Here is a 20,063-nt window from a genome sequence, read left to right on the forward strand (position 1 = left end):
AGACTTATCGGGATAATGCAAAGCTCAACAAATTGTTTTAGAGCTTATAAAGAATATCAATAAAACAATAAAACAATATAATATATGCCTAAAAGATAGTCTGTCATTCATATCTTTCATATCCTAAAAATGTTTTCGTATGCAAGGACAAAAACAAAATTTTTTCACATCATGTAAGCAGAATCTTTTGTATTTAGAGGTTCCACTGTGTGTGTGTGTGTGTGTGTGTGTGTGTGTGTGTGTGTGTGTGTGTGTGTGTGTGTGTGTGTGTGTGTGTGTATCAATAAAACAAGAAAACGACAAGTGTCTATTAAAAAGTAAATAATTAATTTACTCACCAAAGTTTTATATATCACAAATTGAAGAGAAAAGGTCAATAAATAATATATTCAAATTTAAAACAAAACAAAAAAGTAGTGTTTTTTAGAAATTTACCTGTAAAGTACGAAATTTAAAACCTTTTTTTTTTTTTTTTAAACCACGTTCTTTGTTTTTTTTTATTTTTATTTTTTTAATGAAACCTTGGTTCTTGCTCCTTTAATTAAAAAAAAAAAAAAATAGGGCTTGAATTACATTTTTCGAGGAGTTATAAGCTTGGAAAGACGGGGTGGAATTATTCACTATTTTTCACGAAATTTCTGACACACCTAGTGGTAGACAGGCAGGCTCGAACCCATACCGCAAAGGAGGAAAAGAATGTGAAAAAAAAAAAAAGAATGTAACGTGTTTGACGTTGCGTCCATCGCCAAACAGGAAGTGGCAAAGGTTTAAATTAAGGCTAGTCAATCAAAAAGAGGGGATGACTTTCGAAAATATCGGTGAAAAAAGCGACCCCTCCCTGTAGAAAAGTGCCCAGTTGAATAAGGGTAATACATCAATTAGGCTTCGAACTGTATACATCACTATATACTTTTACGTCGTCACTTATTTTACTGATACTCTATATAAAATATTATGGTTTGCGGCAAGCATGAGATGTATGGACATGTTTGGCAGACTTACGCACGAATGCATATTCTAAAATTCCTAAAGAAAGAGACGATTTTAAATAACTTTATTCGTTTTAATTATTTGATCGCCATTTTCTTAACTAAGAGTTTATTTTATTATAACCTTTTCTGGCATAATCGGTCTCCATACTGTCACACTACTGTCACTTCCATCAGATCTAAGCGCCCCCTATCTTTCCGTACCCAACATGGCATCTACCTACATCAAGATTCTAGCAACAACTAATCCCTACCACCACCACCACCACCACCACCAATTCTGTTAAATGATCAAGCATAACCAATTGACTATCTGTTTTCCCCAAAAAAAGGATCACAACTGATCCTCAGGCCACTTTTTTTTTTCTTTTTTTTTTTTTCTTTTTTTTTTTTTCTTTTTTTTTTTTCTTTTTTTTTTTTTCTTTTTTTTTTTTTTCTTTTTTTTTTTTCTTTTTTTTTTTTCTTTTTTTTTTTTTTTTTTTTTAAGCACTTGTTGTTTTTGTTTGTTCTGCTGTGGATTTATAGAAGCATGTTTTGTTTTTTGTTGTTTTTTTTTTTTTTTTTTTTTTTTTTTTTTCCTCATTTCTGATTGTTGTCTCTCGATCCTTTTTCTCTTATTTTCAGTGTAGAATTAAATATCGGTGAACAGTCGACCCTAAGGTCAACCAATATCAATCATACCCTATAACTGAGTTAACCTAGTAATTTTCACCAGTAAAATTTAAAAGACTAATTTAAACACCTGAAGAAGGTTGGAGGTTACGTCGACTGAAACGTTATGAAAATAACACTCAAGATGAGAACTCTAATCTGAATGATACAAATCATCAATCCTCATCTAAAAAGACAATTGCCAAGTAGTATTAAACATTCTTGCATTTGTGTATTCATTCTTTGGCCAACTGTTATCCTCATCTTTATAGTTGTTGTTTCTATTTACTTGCCTCCCCACAAGGGCAGAGTTAGATGCAAGGTCGGTTTTTAATGTGGAGAAAATTCACCTCCCCAAAAAGGGGCAATCTGGATAGGAACAAAAATAAAAATAGCATCAGTCTAGAAAGATTTCTCCTCCACAGATCGAGGTTGTTTCACCATGGTTCAGCCAACTCCTCTTCTGGCCTTCTTCAGGTGATTAACTGCGATGGGATAGAAATGCTGAATCTTGTAACTGTATCCGTAATTATTACTGCCTTCCATAGTTGTTGTTTCACCACATTTTGGCCAACTCATCCTCTGGCCTGCTTGCATAGGGTTGAAACCACTATGTTCAGATAATGCTCATCTGGAACCGTAGTCGATAGAGACATTGAGTCTATGGATTCCAGGTGAGCATTGTCTGAAGATAGCAGTTTAAATCCTACCCAAAGCAGACCAGAGGATTAGTTGGCCAAAACCTGGTGAGACGACAACAACTATGGAAGGCAGTGATTACTGGGGATACAGATGCAAGACTCAGCATTTCATATCTCATCATGGTTAATCACCTGAAGAAGGCCAGAGGATGAGTTTGCCGAAACATGGTGAAACAACAACAACAACAACTATGAAGATGAGGATTAACAGTCCACAAAAAGAATGAAGCCTCATCTCAAAAGATTGAAAAAAAAAATTTTAAATAGGAAAAATATATAATTCCTAATTTTTTAATTCAAATTTATAAATATATAAATGTTAACTATTCTTCACACTGTGATACATACATGAGTGATCTGTTTCATTTGAAGCAATGGTGTACACCAACACTGTTTTGTACAAATTATTATTGTGTGTATGCCGCCAATATGACCGCATTGACCATAATAACACAAAGCAATAGCTTATACCATTTAACAAACAAATAACCAATTTGTCCGCAAGGGCCTATGGCGTAAAGTACTTGGTAAAATTCAATTCTGGAGGTTGAAGGTTCCATTCTTGGTGTAGGAAGATACTCCAAATACAATTGCAAATTACTTAAGACTTCCACCTGGCCATGGCTGATGGAACGAGAGCATGCTACCCTGGTGGATTAAAGAAGAGGTCCCGTTTGAAGTTCTGTGCAGATTCTCAAGTTAGACAAAAAGATTCCCAAGTTCAGCAACATACTCCTGAAGAAGATCAAAGATGCAGATTTTTTTATGAAAAATTCCCAGAATTCAACAAAATATATCAGAAGAAGATCAAAAGTTCCATCGTTCAAAATGTGAAAATAACACTCAAAATAAGAACAGTAGTTTGAATAATCCAAATAATACAATGGATTCTGGTCACAGCACCAAATAATGTCATTTATCTTTAATACATTTTGATGATGTTCCATGTCGTTCACCATGTTTTGCTTAAGGTCAAGGCTGAAGATGTTTTGACTCTTTGCTAGAGTAGCTGGCATATTTATGTAGAACACAACACCGATTTTCTATTAAACTATATTTTATTGGTCCCCCAACAAAGGAAATATTGAACCTGGTAATTCATTCCTGTTCATCTGTTTACATTTTTCTCAATAACCACACGTTGGATTTTTAAAAATTTTGCACAAACATTATTCATGGTGAAAGTAAATTTTTGCCAGAACAGATTTTCCAGGATAACTTTGGTTGCCCCACATAGGGGTAAAATAACTCTGATTACCCCACCCCTCCTAAGGGCATTATAAGGGTAAAATTACCCAAAAATCGTTAGTTTGTATGTTTGCACTTTTCTCAATAACCACTTCTTGAATTTTTTTTAAATTTTGCACAAACATTAGTCATGGTGAAAGTAAATATTTCACTCATGGAGGAGATCCCTGCATGCTCGGTTTGTTCATCTTAATAATATTGTTCAGTTCCGCTCATCGGACCATCTTCAGCTGGTTTCTGTCATATCTGGAGGTTTCACTTGGAGTATTCTTTCTTATAGTAGGGAATGATCTATACTCTTCCCTATCACCCCTTTCATACAGAAGAAATGCTGCTTGCCTCTCTCTACTGTATTATTACGTTTATGGTATGTGGTCGACTGAGCTCCAATCTCTGCTCCCTCTTCCCCCATGAAACATTTATAGCAAACACTCACCATACTACAACCACAGCAAAAATTTCTTTCCATCTCTCTCTGTACCAAAAACCTAATGGAACTTCCATGATCAATGTTTCTTTCCACCTGTGGAACCAAAGTACTTTGATGCTGCTTCTCAACAGGCTACAACAAGACTTCAAGTCTTATGTAAACAAATATTTGTTGAGCTGTTCACTTGGGTAATCAATTCCTATTCCACCTGTTCTTTCCAATCCCTCTTTGTGGCTATCATTTTGAAACTGACAATCTTTTTAACCATTATCCTTGAGTGGTCCCTGGGCTTTGGTAAGTGATGAGCCATTAATACAGGGTGACCCCAACTAATTAGGCCCCATTTCTTAGTGTTTTGTCCGAATGAAATGAAACTTTGGTCATAACTAGTTTATTATATTCAAAACATCACATCAAAACACTAGGGTCTTTGGCCTTTTTTTCTCCGTTGGCCTCCATTTAGCTCCGTGCATTTCTTGAGGTGCAGCACGAAGTTGTCCATGACGTTCTTACAGACCGAATTGGTAATGGCTCTCATCTTCTCCCTGATGGCTTCCTTGAGTTCCATGATGGTTCTGGGTTTCCCTGCGTAAACTCTGTCCTTAAGATAGCCCCAAAGAAAAAAATCTGGGGGGGGCTTAGGTCCGGGCTATGGGGTGCCCACTCAAAAACAGTCTTGAGACTGATCACTCGGCCTCCGAAGTTCTCTTTCAGCCAATCTCAGGACAGGTTTGAGGTGTGAGAACTTGCTCTGTCCTGCTGGAACTAGAACTTGCTCATGAGCGATGGGTAGATGGTCTGGAGCTCACTCTTGAAGGTTTTGAGGACCTCCACATACCGCTCATTGGTGACTGTCACTGCTGCATCAGATTCTTCGATGAAGATTGGTCCGATGATGCCTCTGGCCGAGATTCCAGCCCACACCGTGCACTTAGGAGAGTTCAGGGGCTTGGTGGCTACTTCATTGGGTCTGGAGGACCCCCAGAAGACATTTGTCTTGAAGTTCGCCTTTCCATCAAGATGGAAGTGGGCTTCATCTGAGGTCCAAAGGAGGTTAAGGAAACTTGGTGTCTCCTCGAGCATCTTGACTGCCATAGCCCTCCTCTGTTTCTTGTCTGAGGCTGTAAGGGTCTGCAGCATCTGTATTCTGTATGGGTAAGCCCTGATATCGTTCACCAGCACTCTTCTGCAAGTCTTACAGGACATACAGAGGGACTGACTTCACTTACGCACAGAGTGTTTCAAACTCTGCTGGAGAGACTCTCTCACTCTTTCTACCAGCTTAGCTGTTCGCTTCTTGGGACGTCTCAAGTGGCTTGGACGGTTCTCTCTGGCAGCGTTGAGGTTCTCCACGGTCCCATACTTCTTGAAGTGGTCCACCCAGTTCTGAATTCTGCTTTTGGATGGAGCCTTTTCACATTTGAACTGACGCATAAAACTGTCCTGGGTTTTCTTAAATGAGCCTGTCTTGTAGTAAAATTTAACACAGTGTATTCTTTGTCCCAGCTCCCACTGGGGTCTTGGTGTACTCACAGTCGTTGATTCTGCCATGTCCTGTAAAATAAGGGCAATCGGTGAATAAATAATGGAGATATCACATAGTGTACAAGGGACCCGTTTTTTGGGGGGGGAGGGGTCACCCTGTATAAAAGAAAAAAAGGATATCTTTCCAGGCCTTACATGTCCTTTACCGTTTCTTAAAATTCCAGCAACAACTAAGCCAACCCCAAATCACTGTCACATTCACAAGCCATGTCGTCCACAACTGACCTTCAGTCATACGGTATGACCCCATCATATCAACATGTCAAAATTATTTTACTACTCAACAGTCATAATATTCATGACAATTTAAAAAAGTTTTTTTGTTCCAAACTTTTTTTTTTTTTTGCAAAAGCTTTTTTCACATTTTAGTCAATGTAACCTCCGACTTTCTTCAAGGGTATCTTGTTGAACTCTGGGAACATTTCTGTTGAACTCGGGAATCTGCACAAAATTTCAAATGGAACCTTCTTGTTTACTGTTATGTTTGACGTTCATCTTCGTCGCCAACTGTTATGTTTGCAGGTTGAACCAAATAACGTATAAGGCAATACAAATGAAGACTTAACAAACAAAGGTAGATCAATAAGAAGTGTATTAGGAAAAGTATATTTACAGTATATTTACATAATGGTTGTCAAGTAAGAGAGTCTTGGCAGGAAAACATATCTGCTCTCGGCTCGGCCTTCGGTGGCTTCTGGTTAACACACACTCAGACTAACCGAGTCTTGCTATTTATGTGTAATATTATCCACATATGTAAATGAGTGGGTGCCACCACAACATTTACTAATCCATGAGGGTAGCATAACTGAGTAGGAGTCCTAAGCAATTTGTATTTTGAGTGTCGCCCTGTCATGAGGATTGAACCATCAACCTCCAGAAGGGTGTAATTTTATAACTAAAGTTCACCAAGTACTTTATCCACTACGCCGACGAGTATTTGTAGATACACCTGATGATGGTCAGAGGTTACATTGACCGAAACATTGTGAAAATAACATCTAAGCTGAGAATAATAGTCAGAACATTTAAATCAATAAGAATAATCCATCCTGATTTCAAAAACTCAAAAATGTAATTTACAAAAAGAAAACATTTATGTTACAAACTTTTTTTGTTTTTTGCGCAAAGGTTTCCGAAGCTTGTGGCTTTGTTTCCCCCGATTGTTTGTGTTTCTCCTACTAACTGTCGACCGTTGTCTCTTCACCCTTTGTGTTTTCAGTGTAGAATTAACACTGGCACTCCCAGCATGACGAGTGCGGCTAATGACGATCCCTATGCCTGGCACCGGCCAGACTATCACGACTCCCCAGGTTTTGTGTCCTCGCCCCTCTCCGATGATCATGAGGATCCGGGTGAGCAGGATTCTAAAATGAGTTCACACCTCTTGGATTCTTGTTTGTGAGTACCCTCAACGGAATTGGTCCTTATTTCTGACTTGCTGGCACTTTGCTCTTTTTCCGTCTTCCTGCTGCTGCTGCTCTTAGATGCCTCCACGATCTGCCACTAATAGCCCGAAGACTTGGAGAATTTCTTTACTAAAATCTGTGCTAACTTTTGCCGTGTTTTTTTTTTTTTTTTTTTTTTTTTGCTAACAAATTAACTTCTTTTGGCTTAAGGGTTTTTATTTTTCTTTTATCTTCTGCTTGGCTGTAGTTAGATTTTTATTTTTTATGATTGCGGCCGGGAGTGGTTATGGGGTTGGCGACTATGCATCCATCTGCATGTGTATAAATATATAAAAATATTTGGAGAAATGTATTCATAGTTGCTAGTTGCTGTTTCCTACTCTGTATGTGTGAATAAATGTATGTATCATTTATGCATGTGTTTTATATTTGTTTGTATGGTTTTGTGTGTGTGTATATATATATATATATATATATATATATATATATGAGTAAAAAGAAAATTAATAATTGTGAATTATCAATCAGTTTCAAAAGGAAAAACAAACAAAATCAACTTGAGTGTACGATCGTTTCGGAGACGATGTTCATTTTAATTAAAATTTAAATAATTATTGAAAATAATTCACAAAGGTTTTATCTTGGAACATCATCAGCAAAAATGTGGGGGGCATGGAATTTAAGACACCAAAATAAAACTAGCATTTTTGTTGTAAGTATTCATTAATATAGCTCTAGGATACCTATACCTATTGAGCTTATTATATATCTACTGTACTATGGGCACTGATCTTTTAAAAGTATTAATACATTAAAATAAACTCTGCTCTTTAGACTCCAGGTCTAATTCACCCTATATATATAGAGAGAAAGAGAGAATAAATGACATTGTCATTTATTCTCTATATTGCTCTGTAATTACATTGAGCTTCTTAAATAAGGATTTATATATATTATAAGAAAATATTTCTACAGAAATATATATATATATATATATATATATATATATATATATATATATATATATATATTTGAATTGTATGATTTTAAAAATTAAAATTGTAAGGATTGATAAGTTTGATTGTAATAGCTAATTTAAATAACTAATAGATTTGAATTATGTATGGTTTTCAATTCGGATCAATTGATTAGTTATGATAACTAACCGAAATGATCAATCGTTTTTCTTTTTTCTTTTTTTTTTTTTTGTTTTGTTTCGTATATACAAACATGTATAATAGTTTATAATTTGTTGATATTATTTTCATAAGTATGTATACACAACTTAGAATTAATAAATTTGCTGATTATTAAATAAAACAATTAAAATTGTTAGTACGAATAGTTGGATTTAATGACTTTGTTTGATAAAAATTCAATATGGCATAATGGAAAAATATAAAGGTATCTGCAGCTTCTCTTCCAATTTTCGGATTTTTACCATGTCAAATCATATTTCAATGCCTTTTGACGTATTGATCGTTGCTATTTCTTCTGATGAGTTAAGGGCATAATAGATTCACTGATTGATATAATAATTGATTGATTTTGCACTACGAAACAGATACTGTCAAGAATTGTATAAGTCAACTGAATTAAAGGAATAAATTATAAGATGGTCAACATCATGAATTTTGCAATATAACTTTTTGTCATTTATTCCCTATATTCCTCTGTAATTACATTGAGCTTCTTAAATAAGGATTGATATATAAGAAAATATATTTCTACAGAAATGTGTGTGTGTGTGTTCACTGATTGATATAATAATTGATTGATTTTGTGCTATGAAACAGATACTGTCAAGAATTGTCAGTGTCACTGTAATTAAAGGAATAAATTGTAAGATGGTCAACATTATTAAATTTGGAATAAAACTTTGTTATTCATTCATTATATGCTCTGTAATTACATTGAGCTTATTAAATAAGGATTGCTATATATGAAAAGGAAATTTAAGTGAACAAAGAATATTTTCACGGAAATATATTCTTATTGATAAGAGGTTATTAAGAGTGCTCAATAAAAAAGATATATTTTTATTGATATTAGACAAATTTACATGGTCATGACACTGGACATGCTAATCAGTCAAGATCACAAGTCCTTATATGGCGACTTAATAAAATCTTTCACTGAAGAAGTCCGGCTCTCGAATGCCTTTAAGGCACCTGTGCGAAACATTACCATGTCCAGTGTAGCGACCACATAAATTTGTCTATATCAATAAAAATATATCTTGCTCTTTTTTATTGAGCAATCTTAATAACCTCATTAAATTCACGAGTTTTCTCTCTTGAATACCTTTAATTTAGTGTGTGTGTGTGTGTGTGTGTGTATATATATATATATATATATATATATATATATATATATATATATAGTAAGTTATGAAAATATATATGGAATTAAGTTACACAGAATATTCGACACTTCATTCTCGTGAGAATTCGTCAGGCACAATGAATGAAACGTGGAATAAGAATGAAACGCGGAATATTCTGTGTAGCTTAATTGCCATAGTTATTTTCATAATTTACTACCCAGCTCTACCTATGTATTGAGCACTGTTGAAGTAAATACTGAAAAAATTATGCATAAAATTATAACTTTGTATATTAATTTATATGATTAAATGAAGTAATCTATATATATATATATATATATATATATATATATATATATATATATATATATAATGCTTTGTAAGTCAACATACAAAACCGAAGATGCATTTACATCACACTCCTTTTATTGTTAGTATAATTCGTCTTACACGGGTTTCATTGAATGGTGGAAATTCACTAAACAACTCATCAGAGACAGATTTATGTTCCCCCCCAAAAAAATACAGTTGTAGATTTTTTCCTCTCTTGGTTTAAAAAAGATAAAAAAGATATATGGCTTTTAAGGATTTCTATTTTCTTCCAATTTTTATCCTTTTTAAACCAAGAAAAAAAAATAAGGAGTCTTTTTTTTTTCCAAGGAAAATAAATCTATCTCTGATGAGGTGTTTGATGAATTTCCACCATTCAACACAACATGTGTAAGACAAATTATACTAATAAAATAAAATAAAATGAGTGTGATTTAAATGCATCTTTGGTTTGGTATGTTGACTTCTGATATATATGCTCTGAACATGTAAATTCATTTTATTGAGATTAATTGCGCAATTTGGAAAAAAATTTATTGAAATGTACATTAACAGTATATATATTTTTTCATAATTAAACGTGTGTGTGTGTATATATATATATATATATACTAGCAAAAGTACCCGTCGTTGATTGGGTTCAAAAACAGCCTACAGAAAATTGACTCTGATTTATGAAAGTATGATAGGTTATGAAAAGGAAGTGTTGTAAAGAGATAGCTTTGAATTTGGGGGTATCAAAACCAAAGCAAAATATGATGAAAGTAAAAATAAAATAGATAAACCCCATAATTTATTATACCATGCCTGTTCACACTGAAACACTTATCACAATATTCTGTGGATCTATATTAAAAAACCTTGTTAAACTTTGTGACATATTTCCATTCTATGGAGGTCAGGTTCGAACGAATACCCCATAATTTTATTATACCATATTTCTTCAAACTGAAACATAATTATCAAAGTATACTTATGCAGATAGATATGAAAAGCCTTTATTAAAATTTGTGCCTATTTCCATTCTATGGAGGCCAGGCGCAAACGCAGACCCCACAATTTTATTATATCATCCCTATTTAAGTTAAAACATACTTATCAAAGTATTCTTATGTACATCTATATCAAAAACACTTGTAAACGTTTTTTTTTTAATTTTTAAATTTATTTCCATACTTTGTGAACCAGGCGCGAATGCAGCCCCTACAATTTTAATGAACCACCGTTCTGCTAGATCAAACATACCCATTCCTGTGTCTCGATACATTTTCTATCATTATATGTAATCAGTTTTTTAAAATAGTCAACCATATAGGAGCCTATTCGTGACCAGACACACACACACACACACACATTCAGCTTTATATATATATATATATAACCAAAAATCTGTTTTTAAAAGAAAAAAGAAAACACTTCACAGTATGTATAACGTATATTTAGTTTTCAAAGTAATCAGAATCCAGCACCTTCTGCCAATTTTGCTATTCAATCCTCTTCCAATAGAACTAAAGGGTTTTGGATGCGAAAAACAGTCAGTGATGGCGCAAATCTGCTTCATTGATGAAGGATTTCGCACAAAGATGATTATCCATGGAGTGGAAGAGGTGGTAATTGGGTGGGTGCAAGGTCAGGTGGATGGCACAAAGTCTCCCACCAAAGTTGCTGGATAGTATCCCTGACCACTGGCCTGACATCGTCATGGAGAAAGAGCACACCTTTGCGATTCACCAGTGCTGGTTCCTTCTGATGCAGTGCCTGTTGCATACATTGCAACTGCTGCGAGCAAATGTCTCCAGTGACAGTTTGGCACATTGGTAGCGGTCTAAAATGACGACCTGTCCACTAGACATAAAGCATAATCTTGTTTTGTGGGTGCCAAGGCGGTCTTGCGGTGTGAAGGACAGCATCCTGAAGAAACACCCAATGTCTGGAATGCTTGGGAGTTTTGCACAGAACCCATTTTTCCATTACTGGTAAGCACTTGATTGAATAAAGATGCGGCATGCTGGCAGGAAAGCAAAGCCCTAAACGAGATCTCTAGAAACTTCATTAATCTCGCAGCTGTCCGGCTTATAAAAACAAAGCACACCATGCCTAGCTTCAGTTATAACATTTGCTGTTCCTACGTTGGACTGTCTGAATTTGCAAACAATTTCTACACACATTTCATTTATTTTTTTAATTTCATGTAATAATTAATAAAAAACAATAGACAGAACTTTTTAGTTACCTAGTGTATGGGTGTATATATCTATAATATAAAGCTGAATGTGTGTGTGTGTGTGTGTGTGTGTGTGTGTGTGTGGTCACGAATAGGCTCCAATATGGTTGACTATTTTAAAAAACTGATTACATATAATGATAGAAGATGTATCAAGACACAGGAATGGGTATTTTTGATCTGGCAGAACAGTGGTTCATTAAAATTGTGGGGTCTGCGTTCGCGCCTGGTCCACAAAGTATGAAAATAAAAAAATTAAAAAAAAAAAACGTTTACAAGTGTTTTTGATATAGATGTACATAAGAATACTTTGATAAGTATGTTTTAACTAAAATAGGGATGTTATAATAAAATTGTGGGGTTTGCGTTTGCGCCTGGCCTCCATAGAATGGAAATAGGCACAAACTTTAATAAAGGCTTTTCATATCTATCTGCATAAGTATACTTTGATAATTATGTTTCAGTTTGAAGAAATATGGTATAATAAAATTATGGGGTGTTCATTCGCACCTGACCTCCATAGAATGGAAATATGTCACAAAGTTTAACAAGGTTTTTTAATATAGATCCACAGAATATTGTGATCAGTGTTTTAGTGTGAACAGGTATGGCATAATAAATTATGGGGTTTATCTATTTTATTTTTACTTTCATCATATTTTGCTTTGGTTTTGATACGCCCAAATTCGAAGCTACCTCTTTACAACCCTTCGTTTTCATAACCTATCATACTTTCATAAATCAGAGTCCATTTTCTGTAGGCTGTTTTTTAACCCAGTCAACGACGGGTACTTTTGCTAGTGTGTGTATATATATATATATATATATATATATATATAGTGTGTGTGTGATTGTAAGTTTGTGATTCTATTTCTGTGTGAATTTGAGAGTATATATGTAGTGTAGTTGTGTGTGTATATATATGTGTATATTACTATTGGGCGTATGTGTGTGTATTTTTAAAATGTTCATATTTTGTTTAAACTGCAGATGGAGCATCCTACTGGATGTCGACATTCACCCACTCTCATACATTTTAAAAAGATTGTTTTAAGATTCTAACCGTCTTTTTAAGTGCAATTGTTTGAATCTCTCTTGCACTTGGTTCACTGGGTATATTAGTTTTTTTTTGGTTTTTTTTTTTCAGTATTTATTGTTGCCTGCGTGTGTGTATATGTGTATATATTTCCAGTATATGTAGTTGCATATGCATATATGTGTATTTTTTAGTATGTATGATTCTGTGTGTACATATTTGTAGTTGTGTGTGTATGTGTGGTTGTGTGTGTATGTATATATATTTGTATTTTGCAATATGTTTGGTTGGGAATGTGTGTATGTGTTTGGTTGGGAATGTGTGTATGTGCCCGACGTTGCCCAAGTGTTTGTCCGTATGTGTGTGTTGGGAGAGGGGGTGTAGATAACAAAAAAAAAGTTTTGATAGGTAGGTAGGATCGAACCAGAAGCCTTGAGGCGAAGGTGGAAAATAAAGTGCGAAAAAAAAAAAACGAACACGTTTACCCGCTCAGCCAGCAAGGGAGAATAACAAAAGAAAGTTTGAATTTATGTAAGTATTAAAATAGGTGCATGAATTTAATAAGGTCAAATAGAAATCCCGCAGTTAACTTTTACTGCGAGGCAGTTTTTAACCCAACTTTGGCTGGTTTTGTTTCTCCAAGATGTTGGGGGAGAAAACCAGCTCCCCAAAAAAAGGCGATCGTCCAAATTGGATAGCAATTGTCTGATATAAGGGGTTTGTTTCCCCTGCATGGATGTTCCCGGCCCTCATGCCGGGAAACCTGTCTTCGCTTCAGATTAGTTTCACTTTTATACAAAACAAACAAACACACACGAGAGGGGCCGAAATAGCAAGAATTTTGTAAATTTGATGTAAATAAATCTAGATGTGACGCACATTTGCAAATCCTAGATATAACGATAGACGGTATATATAAAAAGTTCTAAAAAGTAGTAAGCTGACGGAGAACCCCCTCAAGAAGCCTTTGCCGGATATACAAAAAATGCGTACACACATTTTGCCTTTTATATATTAGATTTTGCAGTTTGTATGGTAGTGTGTATGTGTATATATATATATATATATATATATATATATATATATATATATATATATATTTGTATTTTGCAGTATGTATGGATGTGTGTGTATATATATATTTGTATTTTGCAGTATGTATGGATGTGTGTATATATATATTTGTATTTTGCAGCATGTATGGATGTGTGTATATATATATATTTGTATTTTGCAGCATGTATGGATGTGTGTATATATATATATTTGTATTTTGCAGTATGTATGGATGTGTGTGTATATATATATTTGTATTTTGCAGTATGTATGCTTGTGTGTGTGTATATATATTTGTATTTTGCAGTATGTATGAATGTGTGTGTATATATATATTTGTATTTTGCAGTATGTATGGATGTGTGTGTATATATATATTTGTATTTTGCAGTACGTATGGATGTGTGTGTATATGTGTGTGTATATATATGTTTGTATTTTGCAATATGTGTGGATGTGTGTGTGTATATATATTTGTATTTTGCAGTATGTATGAATGTGTGTGTATATATATTTGTATTTTGCATTATATATGGTTGTGTTTGTGTGTGTATATATATATATATATTTTTTTTTTTTTACATAGGCATCACCACTTATCAAGGGCAAGAGGCCACTTGAGGATAAGGGTTAAAGAGTGTACAGTAGGACAATATAGTAATCGTTAGTAAATGGAAATTCGGTAAATTTGTCAACAAGTGGAATGGCTAATCAAGAACTTGTTTACGTTAGACTTGAAGACAACCATATTGTAGCCAGCTGGAAAGCAGAAAAACAGAAGACAATTCCACAGGCATGCTGTTCTAAGAAAGAAGCTTTGATCATGGAATCTATGTTTAGGTTTAGGCACAGATAAAGAGTGGGGGGAATTATTGATAGTGTTTTTAGCTAAACAGGTATTTCTTGTGAAAGTTTGAAGGGGGACCATAGACTGAAGCTCAGTCAAACACATTCCATGAAAATAATGATACAGCAGAGACAGGCTCGCAACATCTCTTCTGTGAGAAAGAGGTTGCAGGGAAGAGAAAAGGACATCTCCTACGAGGTTACGAAGAGTTTTTTTAACTCTATCAAGGTAGGCCAGTCCTTTCTAGAAGCTCCTGCCCAGATGTGGCAACAATATTCCATCCTTGGACGTACCTGGCTCTTATATAGATAGAGAATTGCATCAGCAGTGAGATATCTACTGGATCGAGAGAATGATCTGACCATTTTTCCAGCGGCCTTAGCAACAGATTTGATGTACGAGTTCCATTTAAGATCAGGAGTAAAGGTCAAGCCTAGAAGCTTGTCAAAACTTGAGGCCTCCTCAAGACGAGAGCCATTCATTTCAATTGATGCCAGATGTGGATCAGAATGTTGATGATGTAAAGAGAGGAGCTTGGTTTTAGATGCATTAAAAGTAACCAGCCTCTCCTTTCCCCATTATACCACATGCTCCAGATCAGGAGAGAGAATCGGAGAGAACTTGGTTGTTTACTGTCTTAGATGTGCTACCATAGATGGTAGTGTCGTCAGCAAAAATGTCTACGAATGATGTAAGGATGTGATTTGGGAGATCATTAATGTAGATCAGGAAAAGAGTTGGGCCCAGGATGGACCCCTGAGGGACTCCAGCATTTATACTGTGAGCTTCTGATTTTTGCCCATCAACTACTACTCTTATGAACCTATCAGAGAGAAATGATTTAATAATTGAGAAGACTTTTCCAGCTATACCGTAGCTAGAGATCTTGTAAAGTAAACCTTTATGCTATACCCTATCAAAGGCCTTAGATATGTCAAGAACAATTGCCCTAGAAAGTTTGCCTCCATCAAGAGATTCGCTAATCCTATGAGATATAACTGTAAGCACATTTGCTGTAGATCTAGCAGAACAGAAACCATATTGTGTGTCACTAAGAAGGTTATTTTTACTGAGATGGTTGATTACTTCTGTATTTAACACAGATTCCAGCAACTTACTCATGACACACAGGAGACTTATTGGCCTGTACTGAGAGGGGGATGAGCGATCACCTGAATTCTTAAATACAGGGCATACTGATGAGATTTTCCAGAGTGATGGGAAGCAATTCTCCTTAAGACAACGTTTAAACAGTTTTGTAAGTATGGGCGCTAGTTCTGGTTGAAGTTTTTTGAGTACTATAATTGGAATACCGTCAGGGCCGTTTGCTTTACTGGAATCAAGGTTTTTGATTAGCTTGGCAACATCACATACATATATTTGTATATCACATAGTGTGTTTTCTGATACAGGAGGAAATATTGGGGGTTGGCGGCCTTGGTCGCAAAGGGTAGAATTAGCTGCAAAGTTCTTGGCAAGGAGTTTGGCTTCGTCTAATGCTGACGAGATTACCTTAGGTCCATTGATAATAGTTAGGATGGAGCACACGCTTCTGTTCAGGATTCTGTTTGCTATTTGCCAAAACTGGTGGGAGCCAAGCCGCTGCTCAGCTACTTTGGACTTGACGGACTGAGCATACAACTCTCTTGCATTCTTTATTACTTTCTTACAATGGTTGCTTGCAGTCCTGAAAGCAGCTTTAGTTTCCATACATCTATTATGTTGGAAGCAGTGGAAAAAGTTATTTCTGTGCACAATGGCAGAAACACATTCTGGAGAGAACCATGGCTGACTATTAGGTTTTTGCTGGAACTTTTTCAAGGGTATGAAATGGTCTATACCTACAATTAACCATTCTGTCAGGTCTGATACTATAGAGGCTACATCCTTTTTAAACATGGAACGCAGAGGTAGATCCGATATAAATGTATGAAAGCTATCCCAGTCAGCCTTAGTGTATCGATATACTGTACGATGGAGAGGTACATCTGGGAACTTATTACATTTCATTTTTATCTTAACTGATACAACAGAGCGGTCGGAAGATCCAAGAGGAGACAGAACAGAAACTGAACATAGTTCAGGGCAAGTTGTGAGAAAAAGGTCTAGTAGACTCGCATACTGGCCGTCATTGTCGGGCACACGGGTGGGTTCGTGAACAATCTGAGTGAGGTCATAAGCAATGGAGAAATTATTACAGAAACTCCCCTCATCATCGGTCTTCTTTGAGTGGGTCAACCATTCCATGTTGTGAACATTGAAGTCTCCACATACGTGAATGTTAGCTGAAGGATTAGCAGATAGGACGTGGTCAATTTTCTCAGATATGCTTTTAAAGATAGTTACTCCACTGTTGTGGGGGCGGGGCGATAGAGAGTAAATATAAATGCAGTAATGTGAGCTAGTGCAACCCGGAAGCACATATAGGGTAAGTTAGTATCTTCTCTTGAGACATCTCTACCACATGGAAAGCCATCTTTAATATAGCCATGCTCGTGGCAATTTTGGGGGTCAGATTTAGAAGTTAAGTTAGAGTATCCTTTAATTGCGAACTCATCTAGGGAAATAGCCTGTCCAATGCCAATTTCACTTAAAAATAAAAGGTCTGGTTTAGTCTCCTGTAATTGGGTTTCAACCTCTGGAAGGTTAGAACGTAGATCCCTGATGTTGAAGAAGGAGACATGGTAGTAGGGGTCTACATTGGAAGTTGTGTGTATATATATATATATTTGCAGTATTCCATTACTTATTAAAAAAATTTCTATATCACTAAACTTCATGATTATTAAATTTATTGGTGATGTTTTTTGTGCTTGTGTGTAATTAACATTCTTGATATTCTTGTCACGTTTAAAAGCTTTTAAAAATATAAAATTTATAGGATTAAAATCCGATGAAAAATTAACACAACCTAATACGCTCTCTCTCTCTCTCTCTCTCGCTCTCTCTCTCTCTCTCTCTCTCTCTCTCTCTCTCTCTCCCAGGTTATGGGAGGTGTAAGAAGCATAAAACCGATGTTTTTTATGTCTATTTATATATATATATATATATATATATATATATATATATATATATATATATATATATATATATATTTCGAGCAGTCCTCTGCTCTTTGTCAAAAAAAATATAGCGAAATGAGTAAAAATAATCAAAATGAGAAACGTTAAGAATATAGTAGAACCGCGAGATATGGTGGCCCTAGGGTACTTTTTTTCCTTTTCTTTCTTTTTTTTTTCTTTTTCTTTCTTTTTTTTTTCTTTTTCTTTCTTTTTTTTTTCTTTTTCTTTCTTTTTTTCTTTTTCTTTCTTTTTTTTCTTTTTCTTTCTTTTTTTCTTTTTCTTTCTTTTTTTCTTTTTCTTTCTTTTTTTCTTTTTCTTTCTTTTTTTCCTTTTTTTCTTTTTTTCCTTTTTCTTTCTTTTCTTTTTCTTTCTTTTTTTCTTTTTCTTTCTTTTTTTCTTTTTCTTTCTTTTTTTCTTTTTCTTTCTTTTTTTCTTTTTCTTTCTTTTTTCTTTTTCTTTCTTTTTCTTTTCTTTTTCTTTCTTTTTTTTCTTTTCTTTTTCTTTCTTTTTTTTCTTTTTCTTTCTTTTTTTTCTTTTTCTTTCTTTTTTTTCTTTTTCTTTCTTTCTTTTTTCTTTTTCTTTCTTTCTTTTTTCGTTTTTTCTTTTTTTTTTCTTTTTCTTTCTTTTTTTTTCTTTTTCTTTTTCTTTTTTTTCTGTTACAAATCCAAATAAATGAAACTTTTTTTTTTTTTTTTTTTTTTTTGAGCAAAACGCGGCAGGTTGGGGGGAAGGAGGCCGAGTTGACATCACTTTTGAAAGAATGGGTTTAAATTGGAGATGATCCAAAGAAAGGTGCCTAATGGGAATAAATTGTTAATTGGGGAGAGCTGTTTGTAAATATGACTGGGGTCACATTTAGGGATCCCTAATTTGACACCATAGGAGAAGCTGTTGAGAAACGAGATACAACGATGAAGAAGGCATTCTCTCCCCCTCCCCTACCTTCCCCCCTTTTTTATGCTTTTCGTTTAAACTAAGGAATTGTAACAATAAGTTGGAAGACAATGGTCAGCATGTGTGGGTGGGTGAATAAAATATAGATCGATAAAATTGTCACCCTAAAGAAAACAACACCACAGTTTTATTTTTAAACTTTTATTGAAAAAAAAATCAATTCAGATAACTTGATTATGTAGTAGAGCTGACATCTATTCAATGTAACCGCCTTCAGCCTCAATCACCGCCTCGATACGGGTCCGGAACTGGGAGCATGCCTTTTCTACAAGTGCCGGCGGGAGCTTAGCAAATACTCTGCAATCAGACTGGCTTTGCTGTTGTGGGGGGTCAGGCTTTTTTCTTTTTTTACACAGGAATCGCCGCTTATCAAGGCCTGGAGGCCACTCGAGGATAAGGATTAATGGGTATACATTAGTCAATGGGATTATAGCGTAGTAATCATAAGTAGTGGAAATTTTATAAATTGGATTACTTAGGGGGACGGTTTATCAAGAACTTGTTTACATTGGACTTGAAGACAATCAGATTGTAATCAGCTGGAAAGCAGGCAATCGGAAGAGAGTTCCGCAGGTGTGTCGTTCTAAGAAAGAAACTTTGTTCATGGAATCTATATTTAGGTTTAGCACAGATAAAGAGTGTGGGAAATTATTGATAGTGGTTTCAGCCAGACTAGTGTTTTTCATGAAAGTTTGGCGAGAGGGAAGCATATGAGCACTTGCCATGTTGATGTTCTGGACATATAACCAAATGAAGTAGTCCAGTGGGTTCAGGTCAGGAAAGTAAAGGGAGAGCCAATGAGAGAAGAGTAAAAAGTTGCAGCATTCCTTCTGAAGCCTGGGTCTCTTTGGACTTGTCGGGTTAGGGTTAGAGTCCTGCTGCCATGCCCAGCATCTGTCAGCAGCCACCTGATTGCACCAAGAAATCAACACACTCTTCAGCAAATCCAGGTACACTTTGGTGTCGACTTTCGAGCTGACTTTGAAGATGTGAAGTGGCATGATGTAGCCCTCATTTGAAACCACACCAAAGACCATGATCGTAGCCGGAAACTTTTTCATCACCCTGGACATGTCCCTGTTATCCGGGTTTGCATTTTGAGGGTGCTGGCAATGGTTCTGTTGTCATAATTTGGATCAGACATGATAGAAGGCTCTTTTCGCTCTCGGGATTTGTACACAACTGGCCAACTAGTAGATGAGAAAACTGGTCTTCATCACATGGAAATGGAATGTCGTCTTTTCTAGGGCGACAA

General features: G+C 35.2%; 1 protein-coding gene across 37 annotated transcripts in view; it reads left to right on the forward strand.

The window, feature by feature from the left end:
• Positions 1-20,063, forward strand: part of LOC145266600 (splicing regulator ARVCF-like) — a 494,180-nt gene that overhangs the window by 209,317 nt on the left and 264,800 nt on the right. For 24 of the 37 annotated variants that reach the window (XR_013864759.1, XR_013864755.1, XR_013864758.1 and 21 more), the window contains one exon: positions 6,787-6,965. The exons of the other annotated variants lie outside the window; for them this stretch is intronic. Coding sequence is in view for 16 of the 24 variants with exons in the window: in XM_080122458.1 (XP_079978584.1) it covers positions 6,787-6,965 (179 nt within the window). In the remaining 8 variants the exon portion in view is untranslated. The remainder of the gene's footprint in view (positions 1-6,786; positions 6,966-20,063) is intronic. 37 annotated transcript variants of the gene reach the window in all.

This window comes from Euprymna scolopes, chromosome 41 (assembly GCF_053919585.1).
Source record: "Euprymna scolopes isolate OS-2025 chromosome 41, ASM5391958v1, whole genome shotgun sequence".
Taxonomy (NCBI): domain Eukaryota; kingdom Metazoa; phylum Mollusca; class Cephalopoda; order Sepiida; family Sepiolidae; genus Euprymna; species Euprymna scolopes.